Source organism: Lontra canadensis, unplaced genomic scaffold (assembly GCF_010015895.1).
Source record: "Lontra canadensis isolate GAN:19392208 unplaced genomic scaffold, GSC_riverotter_1.0 scaffold16, whole genome shotgun sequence".
Taxonomy (NCBI): domain Eukaryota; kingdom Metazoa; phylum Chordata; class Mammalia; order Carnivora; family Mustelidae; genus Lontra; species Lontra canadensis.
Window position 1 is genome coordinate 15,758,230 of NW_022631010.1, and position 14,270 is coordinate 15,772,499.

At 36.4% G+C, this 14,270-nt stretch overlaps 2 protein-coding genes across 5 annotated transcripts in view; one reads left to right on the forward strand and one right to left on the reverse strand.

The window, feature by feature from the left end:
- The window catches only part of TASP1 (taspase 1), a 253,042-nt gene that overhangs the window by 180,461 nt on the left and 58,311 nt on the right, over positions 1-14,270 (reverse strand). For all 4 annotated transcript variants that reach the window (XR_004382876.1, XM_032859197.1, XM_032859199.1 and 1 more), the window contains one exon: positions 803-909. Coding sequence is in view for 3 of the 4 variants with exons in the window: in XM_032859197.1 (XP_032715088.1) it covers positions 803-909 (107 nt within the window). In the remaining variant the exon portion in view is untranslated. The remainder of the gene's footprint in view (positions 1-802; positions 910-14,270) is intronic.
- LOC116868649 (importin subunit alpha-1-like) lies at positions 12,488-14,192 on the forward strand. Its single transcript, XM_032859195.1, is given in 2 exon segments — positions 12,488-13,604; positions 13,607-14,192. Coding segments are annotated over 2 exon segments (1,611 nt in total). The 3' UTR covers positions 14,101-14,192.

Genomic DNA, 14,270 nt, shown 5'->3' on the forward strand with positions numbered 1-14,270 from the left:
AATGTTTATAGCAGCAATGTCCACGATAGCCAAACTATGGAAAGAACCTAGATGTCCATCAACAGACGAATGGATAAAGAAGATGTGGTATATATATACAATAGAATACTATGCAGCCATCAAAAGAAATGAAATCTTGCCATTTGTGATGACGTGGATGGAACTAGAGGGTATTATGCTTAGTAAAATAAGTCAATCAGAGAAAGACAACTATCATATGATCTCCCTGATATGAGAAAGTGGAGATGCAACGGGGGTGGGGGGGTTGAGGGGGTAGGAAAAGAAAAAATGAAACAAGATGGGATCGGGAGGGAGAAAAATCAAAAGAGACTCTTAATGTCACAAAACAAACTGAGGGTGGCCGGGGTGAAGGGTGTAGGGAGAGGGTAGTGGGGTTATGGACACTGGGAAGGGTATGTGCTATGTGAGTGTTGTGAAGTGTGTAAACCTGGTGGTTCACAGACCCGTACCCCTGGGGCTAATAATACATTATATGTTTATAAAAAAATAAATTTTTTTTAAATGAAAAAGAAAGCTCAACAGCTCACTAATAATTTTTCCACTGGTTATATTTCTGAAGGGATATTTTGGATTCACTGGTTTAAACAAAATAATTATTAAAATTAATTTCACCTTTTCTTCCTACTTTTTTAAATGTTAACTACTAGAAAACTTAAAAGTACATATGTGGCATGTATTGTATTTCCACTGGAAAGTACTATTCTAAAGCTGATATGTCTAAATACAGATTATAGATATCATTATGATACATTAATGGTTAATATTTCAAACACCTCCTGACCTTTTCACTTGATTGTCTTCTTTTCTTTAGTTGAATGAAATCTGTTTCCACTCTTTCTGCCAGCTCTAGTTTCCTCTTGTTCCTTTTAAATGCAGCTAAACTGAATCCTATAAAAGAAACATTAAAAATAACATTTGAGAAATATTAGGGTAATGAAGTAATGAGATATCCTGAAGAGCCTTTCTTAAGAACGATGAAAAAAGGGTTAAAAAAAGTTTTTCCAATGTACACTGAAGTGATAGGAGAATAAGAGAAATAACCTAAGGTTAAAGAAGTAAGAAAAATGTTAAATCCAGACAGGCAAATCAGTCCTGAAGGTAGATGATACCCAGCAGTATCTGCTAATGCATGCTACTGCCAACTTTGGTTTTGAAGGTCTCTGTGCATAAAGGACAAGGAATGAAATCTGGAGGCAATACAGCATGAGAAAACATACTAGAGATTTTCCACAAAAAAGTAAGGAATCTCAAGGAGTAACCTGCCCAGGGAAAAGGAAAAACTAGAAAAGGTCACTGTACACAAAAAAAAAAAAAACCAGGAAACCTGCAAGTTTCAGCTGTGGCTATAAATGTAAAGGAGGAAAAGTCTCACTAGAAAATTCATGAACAAAAAGTACATTCAGACAAATTTAAAGAATTCTTATTATCTGTGTGGTCTGAGAACACACACACACACACACACACACACACACACACGTGATCTTGGTGTTGCAGAGCTTTAAAAACCCATCAAAAACAAATGCAAATACTGCCTGGAAAAACACATCTTAACTTACCAGACCTCAGAATTCCCACGTTCCAATTAACATGAGCCCATAGTTTAAAAAAAAAAATTACAAAATACATGAGAAATGAACCACCAAAAATAAGAGACTAAAAGCCAGCCAAATATAAGAAAGGATAACGTGACCTACAATGGCCTCAAATAATGAAATAATCAGATATAGAATGTAAAACATGTTTATCCTCACAGAAATTAAGAAAAAATATATTGAAAATATAATTAAGGCATAAAAAATGATAAAATGACCAGGCAGAGTTAAGAACAATGGAGCTTCTAAAGATAAGAAATATAATAATTAAAAATTTTAAACTTGATGTATAGATTTCAACAGCCAATTAGATTCAGCTGATAAAAGAGAAATTATAAACTAGAATACAATGCTAAAGAGATAGAGTTTTCTGATTATGGCAGACTAAATTATTCAGAGTAATTCTCCTACTTAATTTACTAAAAATGTTGGATAAAATATGAAGAAATATCATCTTAAAAACATTAGAACCCTTATAAAAAGTACCAAGCTAAATTCTGGGGTAAACCGAGGACTAATGCTGTTATTACTGCACTACGAGCATTTGCCAACACTAGCACAGATGAGTCTGGTTAAATGGCATCAAAGAGAGACATAAGTCAAGCCCAGAGCCCATCAGAGGTGGGAGTTTCATAAGAGACACTTCCCACAAAATGCTGGGGACTGAAAGGGCTAATGCTCTCACAATAGAGCTGATTCAGAACTATGCAAGTCCACTCAGTCCACTCCTACCTTCTATCTAAACACCAAGTACATTCGAGCAAGACTGTCTTGGATCTAGAGGAGAAAAGAATGAGGAGGAGGAAAAGGATAGGAATAAGAGGACTTAGAAAGAAAAAAAAAGCTACCCCTGAGAAGTCCAGAGTTGACTGGAGCACTTGCATAGAGATTTGCAAACACATAGTCTGGGTGGGTCAGGGAATGTTAAACTTCAAATTAAGTTTAAGTAGATTCTGATTAATGGTGTGTAAAATAATAGAAAATATATATATTGGTCTCTACCCTTAGTTCCTAGGAAAGAGCTCTTAAAATCCTTGTAATTTCCTAAATTATAACAGCACTAGGACCATCTTTTGTTCTACTGTTTGGTCTTTGACCCCGGTTTCTAACAGAGCTCCTAAATCCTTTGGCATTCCTTGGTTGATACAAATGTCTTTTGTTTTAATGAGGCAACTCTCTTAGTGGGCTCCCAGATAGCATCAGGATGAAGACTAGTCACCAGAAAGACTAAACCATGATTAAAAACTTGAAACTTTCAGCCCCATCCCCATCCACTGGGAAGGAGGGAAGTACTGGCAATTGAGCTAAAGAGTGAGCATGCCTACATGATGAAACCTCCGCAAAAATTCCAAAAGTACAAGGTCTGGGGAGTTCCCAGGTAGCTAAACATACATGTCAGGAGGATGATACAAGTTAACTGAACCCAAGAATGGGGTCATGGGAACCTCTGATTTATAGCCAGTTGGTCAGAACTACAAGTGACAACCTTTCAACTGGTATCTAAAGAGGAGGTGGTAGATTTATGAGACAAATTCTAACTCCAGCTGGAGTCAGTATTGAACTGAATTGTAGAACACCCAGATGGCGTCAAAGAATTGCTTGGTGTAGAAACCCACACATCTGGTGTCAAAAGTGGTGTTAGAGAGGTGTTTTTATTGTTTGCTTGTTTGTTTGTTTATTTGTTAATTTATTTGAGAGAGAGCATGCACACAAGTGGGGGGCAGGGGCAGAGGGAGAAGACTTCCCAATGAGCAGGGAGCCTGACCTGGGGCTCGATCCCAGGGCCCCAAGATGATGACCTGAACCAAAGGCAGATACTTAACCAACTGAGCCACTGAAATGCCCCGATGTAGAGAGCTGAGTATGACAGCAGTATGAGAGTAAAGGACAGAAGAGTGTTTTTCATATAAACAGTGCACACACAACTGGCAAAAATAAATGCAAAAAATAGTATCTAGAAAAAATGCCTCCATCCTAGGCCACGGTGAAACTACACAAATAATTATTCAAGGGCCATGATAAGCACATAGTCAAAGATAATCAGGCACAAAAAAAAAGGGGGAGCCCCATAAATGAGAACATGCAGGAAAAATATTCCAATTTGGATCTCAGATACCAGAATTATCAGGCATAAATATGAAACAAGTACACTTCTAATGATTAAAAAAGATTTTAAAAACATGAAAAACATCTACAATTCATACCATAAACTAAAAGAAACACAGACTCTTAAAAAACAAAACAAAATCAGAACTTCTAGAAATGAAAAGATAAATAACCAAAACGAAGATCTCAATGTACATGTTTGGTAGCTGATAGGATAGAGAAAAAAGAGCTGGTAAATTAGAAGACTAATCATAAAAAAGTTAGCCAGAATGTAGCTAAAAGAGATTAAATGGAACTAGAGGTATTATGATAAGTGAAATAAGACAATCAGAGAAAGAAAATTACCAGACGATCTCACTCACTATATGCGGAATTTACAAAACAAGGCAGAGGATCATAGGGGAAGAGAGGAAACAATGAAACAAAATGAAACCAGAAAGGGAGACAAGCCATAAGAGACTCTTAAACTTAGGAAACAAATTGAGGGCTGCTGGAGAGGAGAGGGGTGGGGGGATGAGATGACTGGGTGATGGACACTGGGGACGGTCGGTATGTGTTGTGATGAGCACTGGGTATTGTGTAAGACTGATGAATCACAGACCTGTACCCTGAAATAAAGAATACATTATACGATAAATTTAAAAATATTTTAAGGGGGCGCCTGGGTGGCTCAGTGGGTTAAAAAGCCTCTGCCTTCAGCTCAGGTCATGATCCCAGAGTCCTGGGATCGAGCCCCGCATTGGGCTCTCTGCTCAGCGGGGAACCTGCTTCCTCCTCTCTCTCTCCTGCCTCTCTGCCTACTTGTGATCTCTGTCTGTCAAATAAATAAATAAAAAAAAAAAAAAATTAAAAATATTTTAAAAATAAAATAAAAGAGATAAAATTATAGAAAACACAGAAGAAACATTAAGAAATAGGGTAGATAATGTGAAAAGGTCTAATATTATGTTTAATCAGAATTTCAAAGGTGAGAGTAAAAGAATGGGATATAGGTAATGTTTTAAAAAACTGATTAAGAGGGACTCCTGGGTGGCTCAGTTGGTTAAGTGTCTGCCTGCAGCTCAGGTCATGATCCCAGAGTCCTGGGATCAAGTCCCACATCAGGCTCCCTTGCTTGGCAGGGAGCGTACTTCTCCCTCTGCCTGCCACTCCCCACTGCTTCTGCTCTTTCTCTCTCTCTCTGACAAATAAATAAATAAAAATCTTCCCAAAAAATAAAATAACAAAAAATTAAAAATAAATAAAAAATGGAATAAGATTTTTCCAAAATTATAAAAGCCACGAATCTACAGATTTAAAAAATTGTAAACAATGTCCATAAATTAAAATCATAAAAGTTCAAAACTAGATACATTAAGTAAAATAGAATAAGAACAATGAAATAGAAAAATCTAAAAATAGCAAGAGGGAAAACAGGTTACCTTCAAATAAGTGACAGTTAAAATGACAACGGTCTTTTCAACAGCAAAAAAAAAGGAAGCCTGAGACAATAGACTAATTACTATCAATGTGCTGAAAAGAAATATGTCCTGATTCAGAACACTATATTCAGTGAAAATATCCTTCAAAAATGAAGGGAAAATAAGAATTGTTTTATATAAACAAGAATGAGCAAATTCATCACCAACAAGACCTGTACTAATGAAAATACTAAAGGGTGTTCTTCAGAAACAGAGAAAATAACACAAGGTGGGAGCCGAAAGAAAAAAAGAAGTGGAGGGGATTAAATGCAAAGGAAAAAGTAAATAGGCAAATCTAAATGAAAATTGACTGTTATAAAATAATAATGTCTCCCACTGTTTTAAATGCATACTGAGTTTTAAAATATAAACACAAAAGTTGGGAAGATGTTAAATGTAGTTCATTCAAGTACACTATAGTCCTTGAATTGTCTGAGAAGTGATAAAAAGTACTATCTTCTAATAGACTTGCATAAGTCAATTATGTATGTTGAAATTTCTAGGTTAATTCAAAGAGAATGGTAAAAGAAGTCAATACAGGGTGCCTGGGTGGCCCAGTCAGTTAAGCATTTGACTCTTGATTTCAACTCAGGTCATGATCCCAGGGTTGTGAGATCAAGCCCTGTGTCACACTCTGTGTTAGGTGTGCAACCCCCTTGAGATAATCTCTCCCTCACCCTGTGCCCCTCCCCTTGCTCGCTCACTCTCTCTCTCTCTCTCTGTGTGGGGAAAAAAAAAAAAGGAAATACAAACATATTAATAAAAAAGAAAATGTAATGCTGAAAATAATACTAAAGAAGGCAAGAAATGAGATATAGAAGGAAGCATATGGGGGACAATGTCCCACCATGTGGGACAAATAGGAAACAAAGAATAAAAGAGCAAATTCAAATCCAAATATATGAGTAACTGAATGAAACATAAATGGACTAAATGTACCAGTTAAAATACAAAGATCACCCAAAAAATGTTTATATGTATGTGCTGCTTCTAAGAGAAACATATTAAATATAAGAATACACAGAAAGACTGAAAACAAAAAGAAAGATATACATGCAAACACTAACCAAAGGAATCTATTATAGTTATTCTTTTTATTTCTTTTCTTTTTTTTTTTTTTTGAGAGAGAGAGAGTGCAAGTGGGGAGGGGGGGCAAATGGAAAGGGAAAGAAAGAATATTAAGCAGTCCCTACATCCAGTATGGAGCCAATGAGGGGCTCAATCTCATGACCCTGAGATCATGAACTGAGCCAAAATCAAGAGTCAGATGCTTAATTGACTGAGCCACTGAGGCACCCCTAGAGTTATTTTAGTATCAAACAAGTAGACTTCAAGGCAGCAAGCATTACTAGATTTGGAGTGCCATTTCTTTAAAATAAAAAGGTCAATGAACCAAAGTTTTTTGTGGGGCTGTTAACACATCCAAGAAAATATATGGCAACTAAAGCAAAAGAAAACAAAAATTAAATTCTTTCATAATATAGTATGTGATAAATACAAGAAATATAAGTTGTTTTTAACATTTAAAAAATCAACATAATTCATTAGACTAACAAATTAATGCCCTCCTTTTCTCCAAAGAAGACATACAAATGGCTAACACACGAAAAATGCTCCACATCACTTGGCTCAGGGAAATACAAATCAAAACCACAATGAGATACTACCTTACACCAGTTAGAATGGCAAAAATTAATAAGATAGGAAACAACAAATGTTGGCAAGGATGTAGAGAAAGGGGAAACCTCTTACACTGTTGGTGCAAATGCAACCTGGTACAACCACTCTGGAAAACAGTATGGAGGTTCCTCAAGAAGTTAAAAATAGAGCTACCCTATCACCCAGTAAACGCACTACTGGCTATTTACCCCAAAGATACAGACATAGTGAAAAGGGATACTGAACCCCAATGTTCATAGCAGCAATGTCCACAATAGCCAAACTGTGGGAGGAGCCTAGATGTCCTTTAACAGATGAATGGATAAAGAAGATGTGGTTCATACATATAATGGAATATTACTCAGCCATCAGAAAGGATGAATACCTATCATTTACATCAACATGGATGGAACTAAAGGGTATTATGCTAAGTGAAATAAGTCAAGCAGAGAAAGAGAATTATATGGCTTCACTCATATGTGGAATATAAGAAATAGCACAGAGAATCATAGGGGAAGTAAGGGAAAACTGAATGGGAAGAAATCAGAGAGGGAGAAAAACCATGAGAGACTCTTGACTTTGGAAAACAAACTGAGGGTTGTGGAAAGGGAGGTGGGTGGGGGGATGGGATAACTGGGTGATGGGTATTAAGGAAGGTACATGACATGATGAGCATTGGGTGTTATACGCAACTGATGAACCACTGAACACTACATTTGAAACAAATGATGTACTATATGTTGGCTAACTGAACTTAAATTTAAAAAAAATTAATGTCCTCTTAATAAACAAAAATATAATATTAAATTCATTTACAATTTTTAAATCTTATAAAAACAAAGCTCCCTAAATATAACACATAAATAAATTTCAATCAAAAGCATTATATGCATTTAAATATGTCCAATTATCATTGCTTCTATTAAATTGTACTGATGATACTTCAGCAATAAAAAGGGAAGAAAAATAAGTATAAAGATACAAAAGAAAGAAATAAAACTATCATTATTCACAAATAACATGCTTATGAATTTAGGAATCAACCAGAATCTACATATAGATTATTAGGATTAATAAAAGGGTTTAGTAATAAAGCTACATAAATATATGTGTATATGCATATATACACATATGCACATATACACAAACATACATATATGAAATACAATTATATTTATTGGCAAAAAAAATTTGAAAAATACTTTGGCATCATCTGATAAAGATGAAGATAGGCAGACACTGATCCAGAAATTCTACCAGTGCATGTATTTAGAGAAAGCCAAATGATACAGAATATAAGTACAAGAAAACTTGTAAGTGTATTAGAACACCAACATAATTGTCTACCCACAGGAGGTATGTCTATAAGAGTTCACAATAAATGGGTTAAAGAAGCAAAATGGAGAGATTATTTATAATACCAACCAAAACTGTAAAATACCCAATAATAAACTAATCACGAAGTCTCAAAACAGTACTGTAGTAATGATATAGAAATGAACCAAAAAAAAAAAAAGTTAATGGAATTAAACATCAAGTTCAGAAACAAATTCATGTATATTCTAATGGAATTTGAGAAAAACAGTGATATTTTATACCAGTAGGAAATGAATATGTTATTCAATAAGCTGTCTTGACATAATGTTATCTATTTGGAAAAATAAATTAGATTCCTACCTCACGCTACACATAAAAATGAAATCTTAAAGTATTAATGATTTAAATATATAAAATCTAAAAAAGGAGGGGGGCCAAAAAAGTTAAACCATCACACAACAATATAGGCATATATATCAGGTTTTTTTGAAAGAGACTTTATTTTTTAGTTTAACTGGTTTTAATTTTTAAATAGAAGATTTTCCATAAAATATTATCAAAGCCAGAATCTGTTAAAATGATTGTTGGCTGATACAATCATATAAGATTCAAAATGCCCATAAGGCAAAAGACATATGCAAAGGTAATGATAACTTAAAATTTTTTAAGTATAAGCAGATAGCTATGAGACAGGATTAATATCTTCAAATCAGAATGATATAATACAAAACTAATAAGATGGAGTTAGAGAGAAGATGGCCAAGTAGGAAATGCCAGGAATCCATCTCCCCATCTAAAGAATAATTGGTCTGCCAGAATTTAATGCAAATGTTATGGAACTCTGGAGTTTATTTAAGGCTGTAACTCTCAAATGAAGGCTTGAAGTAAACTGACACTGGTCAGGGTAAATTTCAGCTCTTACTGCGGTAGCATCTACCCATTCCCTGTCCTTCTAGCAGACAACCATGCATGTATTCCTAGAGTAGACCGCACACAGCCTGTGCGTGCCAGCTTGGGCAATAAAGACCCTGTCCTCCAAATACTAGGATATGTACTCTGATTGCTTCTTGCTGGTATTGGTCACAAGGTGCAGATACAGAGGCAGGCCGCCATTGTTGCAATGCCCTCCCTCTCCAGATGAAATGACTTCCAGGGAATTTAAAAGGTTGGAGCTTTTTCCCCACCTTCAACTTTTCTCTTTTTCCCTTTGGGAAACATTTAAGGAGATATACAAATGGCCAATAAGCACATGAGAAATGTTTAACATCATAATCATTAGGGAATACAAACCAAAACCACAATGAAATGCTACTTCACACCCATTAGAATGATTGTTATTTACAGAAAATAAATGGGTTGCAAGTGTTGGTAGGGATATGGAGAAACTGGAACCCTTGTACACTATTAGTGGAAATTTAAAATGGTGTTACCAGTGGTAGTCCTTCCACAAACTGAAAACAGAATTACCATAAAATCCAGCAATTTTATTTCACAGTACTCAAAATGATTGAAAGTAGGGATTCTAACAGATATTTGTACATCTGTGTTCACAGCAGCATTATACACAGTGGCCAAAGGTTGGCAGCAACCTAAGTATCCATTAAGAGGTAAAATGTGGTATATATATTGTGGAATATTTTTCAGCCTTAAAAATAATTTTTTTTTTTTAACTAGGCTCCACACTGGGTGTGGAGCCCAATATAGGGCTTGAACTCATGACCCTGAGATCAAGACCTGAGCTGAGATTAAGAGTTGAATGCTTAACTGACTGAGCCATCCATGTGCCCCACAGCCTTAAAAAGAAATTCTGACAGATGCTACAACATGCGTGAACCTTGAGGATATGATGCTAAGTGAAAAAAGCCAGTCATAAAGTGACAGATAATGTATGGTTCCACTTACATGAGTAACTACAGCAGTCAAATTTTAATGATGGAGATCAGAATGGTGGTTGCCAGGAGCTAAATTGCCAGGGGCTAAGTGGAGGGAATTACTGTTTAATAAGTACAGAGTTTTAGTTTTGCAAGATATAAAGGGTTCTATAGAAGGATGGTAGTGATGGTTGCACAGAAATGTGAGTATACTTAAGGCCACTGAACTGTACCATTAAAAAATGTTTAGGGGCACCTGGGTGGCTCAGTGGGTTAAGCCTCTGCCTTCGGCTCAGGTCGTGGTCTCAGGGTCCTGGGATTAAGTTCCACATCAGGCTCTCTGCTCAGCAGAGAGCCTGCTTCCCCCTCTCTCTCTGCCTGCCTCTCTGCCTACTTGTGATCTCTCTCTCTCTGTCAAATAAATAAATAAAATCATTTTAAAAAATGTCTAAGATGATAAATTTTATATTATGTGTATTTTGTCAAAACATTCAAAAAGAATTACAGAAAAAAAAATATACACAAATGTTTATAGCAGAATTATTTATAACAGCCCAAAAGGAAACAATCCAGATATCTTTCAATGGGCAAATGGTTAAACAAACAGTGGCAGACCCATAGCATGGATTACTTAGCAATAAAATGGAACAAGCTATTAATAAATATAACCACCTGGATGACTGTCCAGAGAACTACACTGAATTACTAAAAAGCTTGTTCCTAAAAGGTTACATACTATATGATGCCATTCATGTAACAGTCTTGAAACAGCAAAATTACACTAATGGAGAATAGATCAGTGGCTGCCAGGGGTTAAGGAAGGCGTGGAGATGAGTGGGTATGACTATAAAAAGGCAAACTGGGTTATTCTTGTGAAGATACAAATGTTCTGTATCTTGATTAAATCAACATCAATATCCCAAACATAATATTACACTATAGTTCTACAAGATTATTATCATTGGAGAAAACTGAGCAAAGGATCCACAGGGATCTCTCGGCATTAATTCTTTTAACTGCATGTGAATTTATAACTATCTAAAAATAAAAAATTTAAAACAGACCACTGGGTGTTATGCGCAACTAATGAATCACTGAACACTACATCAAAAACTAATGATGTACCACAGTGGCTAACTGAACATAATCAAAAAATAAATAAAAATAAAATACTTGAAATAATAAATAAATAAGTATAAGGAGGGGAAAAAAAAACCCTTAAAACAGCATTACTAGCCATAACTAAAGAGTGAAGTATTGATATATCACATACCAGTTATCATAAATTTCTAAAATTAGTACACGAAATGTTTTATCAATCACGTTGTCTTTCAAAGCATCCTACTCAAAGGCAGAAAAACTGTAAGACCAGAACCCAGCCAACAGAAAAGAAAATAGGATTCCTTGTAGCAGAATCACACCCATAAACTGAAAGGATAGAACAATGTCTGCCATCTACTCTTTACTTATATTTAAACATATACCATATAGCTGACGCAGATTTTGAGAAATACTTTGTGTAGAAGAGACAAAGTTTAAAGGTTGAGACTTTTGAATAAAACCCTAGAAAGGACTTATCTTGGGAAGAAAGACCACAGGCTAGTACTAAGGTTTAACTCTAAGAACAAAACTGAAATAGACTCACTCTCACAAAGCCTAAAAACCAGGCTATGACAAACACTCTATGATTCCACTTCAAGGAGCTACCTAGAATAGGCAAAGTCATAAGAAAGAAAGTAGAATAGGGGCTACTAAGGGTCTAGAGAGAAGGGGGAATGGGTAGTTACTGTTTAACGGGTACAGAGTTTTCTGCTTGGGATGATAAAAAAAAAAGTTACGGAAATGCACAATAATGACAGTTATACAACACTGAATGTATTTAGAACCACTGAATTATATACATAATACTGTTAAAATAGTAAATTTTATGTTATATATATTTTTTACCACAATAAAAGAAAGGAAAAAAAGGTGCTAAAAGAAAAAAATCTGACCATGTGGAAGTCTGTATTCGACAAGAAATTATACTTTAAAAGTAAAGGCAAAAATAAAGGGTTTTTTTCAGATAACAAGCTGATTTTTCACCACTACACCTACCACATTACCAGAAATGTTTGTTCTAAGCTGAAGGGAATAATGCCAGGCAGAAATTCACATCTACATACAGGAATGGAATATTAAGTATATAAGAAACTATGTCAAAGACTATTTTAGAATAAATCTGAGAAAGACATTCTAAAAACTTCTGAACACTGAAAAATAAAAACCTACCAATGACACCTTCCCAAACCACAAAGGTAATCAAGTTTAAAAAATCGCACCGGCCAGCTGCACAAGCCACACCGTCTTTGGGGTGATCCGTGGTGGACGTTTTGAGGGCAGCTGACCTGCAGCCTGCACATCCCGAACCGCCTCCCATGGAAGCCTGAGCCAGCCGCCTTTCTCCCTTCGTCTCATAACCATGCCCACCAATGAGAATGCTAATTCACCAGCTGCCCACCTTAACAGATTCAAGAACAAGGGGAAAGACAGTACAGAAATGAGGCGGTGTCGAACAGAAGTTAATGTGGAGCTGAGGAAAGCTAAGAAGGATGACCAAATGCTGAAAAGGGGAGATGTAAGCTCGTTTCCCAATGATGCTACCTCTCCACTGCAGGAAAACCGCAACAACCAGGGCACTGTAAATTGGTCTGTTGATGACTTCGTCAAAGGCATAAATAGCAACAGTTTGGAAAGCCAGCTCCAGGCTACTCAAGCTGCTAGGAAACTGCTTTCTAGGGAAAAGCAGCCCCCCATTGACAACATAATCCGGGATGGTTTGGTTCCAAAATTTGTGTCCTTCTTGGGCAGAACTGATTATAGTCCCGTTCAGTTTGAATCTGCTTGGGCTCTCACTAACACTGTTTTTGGGACATTAGAACAGACCAAGGTTGTGGTAGATGGAGGTGCTAGGCCAGCATTCATTTCTCTGTTGGCATCTTCCCATGCCCACATCAGTGAACAAGCTGTATGGGCTCTAGGAAACACTGCAGGTGACGGTTTAGTTTTTCGAGACTTGGTTATCAAGTATGGTGCAGTTGATCTGCTTTTGGCTCTCCTTGTGGTTCCTAATATGTCATCATTAACATGTGGCTACTTATGTAACCTTACTTGGACACTTTCAGACCTTTGTCACAACAAGAATCCTGCACCCCCGTTAGATGCTGTCGAGCAGATTCTTCCTACCTTAACATCACACTGATCCAAAAGTCTTGGCAGATACCTGCATCACACTGATCCAAAAGTCTTGGCAGATACCTGCTGGGCCATATCCTACCTTACTGATGGTCCAAATGAATGGATTGAAATAGTCGTGAAAACAGGAGTTGTGTCCCAGCTTGTGAAGCTTCTAAGAGCTACTGAATTGCTCATTGTGACTCCTGCACTAAGAGCCATAGTTAATATTGTCACTGGGACAGATGAACAGACTCAGGTTGTAATAGACGCAGGAGCACTTGCTGTCTTTCCCAGCCTGCTAACGAACCCCAAAACTAATATTCAGAAGGAAGCCACGTGGACAGTGTCAAACATCACAGCTGGCCGCAGAACCAGATACAGCAAGTTGTGAATCATGGATTAATATCATTCTTCATTGGTGTTCTCTCTAAGGCAGACTTTAAGACACAAAGGGAAGCTGTCTGGGCTGTGACCAACTATTCAAGTGGGGGGAGAGTTAAACAGATTGTATACCTCGTTCATCGTGGCATAACAGAACCATTGATGAACCTCTTAACTGCAAAGGATACCAAAATTATTATGGTTATTCTGGATGCCATTTCAAACATCTTTCAGACTGCTGAGAAACTAGGTAAAACTGAGAAACTTGGTATAATGATTGAAGAATGTGGAGGTTTGGACAAAATAGAGGCTCTACAAAACCATGAAAATGAGTGTGCATACAAAGCTTCATTAAACTTGATTGAGAAGTATTTCTCTGTAGAAGAAAAGGAAGATCAGAATGTTGTGCCAGAAACTACCTCTGAAGGCTATACGTTCCAGGTTCAGGATGGCATTGCTGGGACCTTTAACTTTTAGCTTATACAGCTGAGGCAGAAAGTTGTTTGTGGTGTGCTCTGTTTGGTAGAAGTTTGTCTTACTGTTTCTCTACTAATAATTCTTTTTAAATGGGTTTTCTTATTATAGCACTTTTTACAACAAAACTCTACTTGACTAGTTCCAAACTGTACAAACTGTATGAAGCTCCT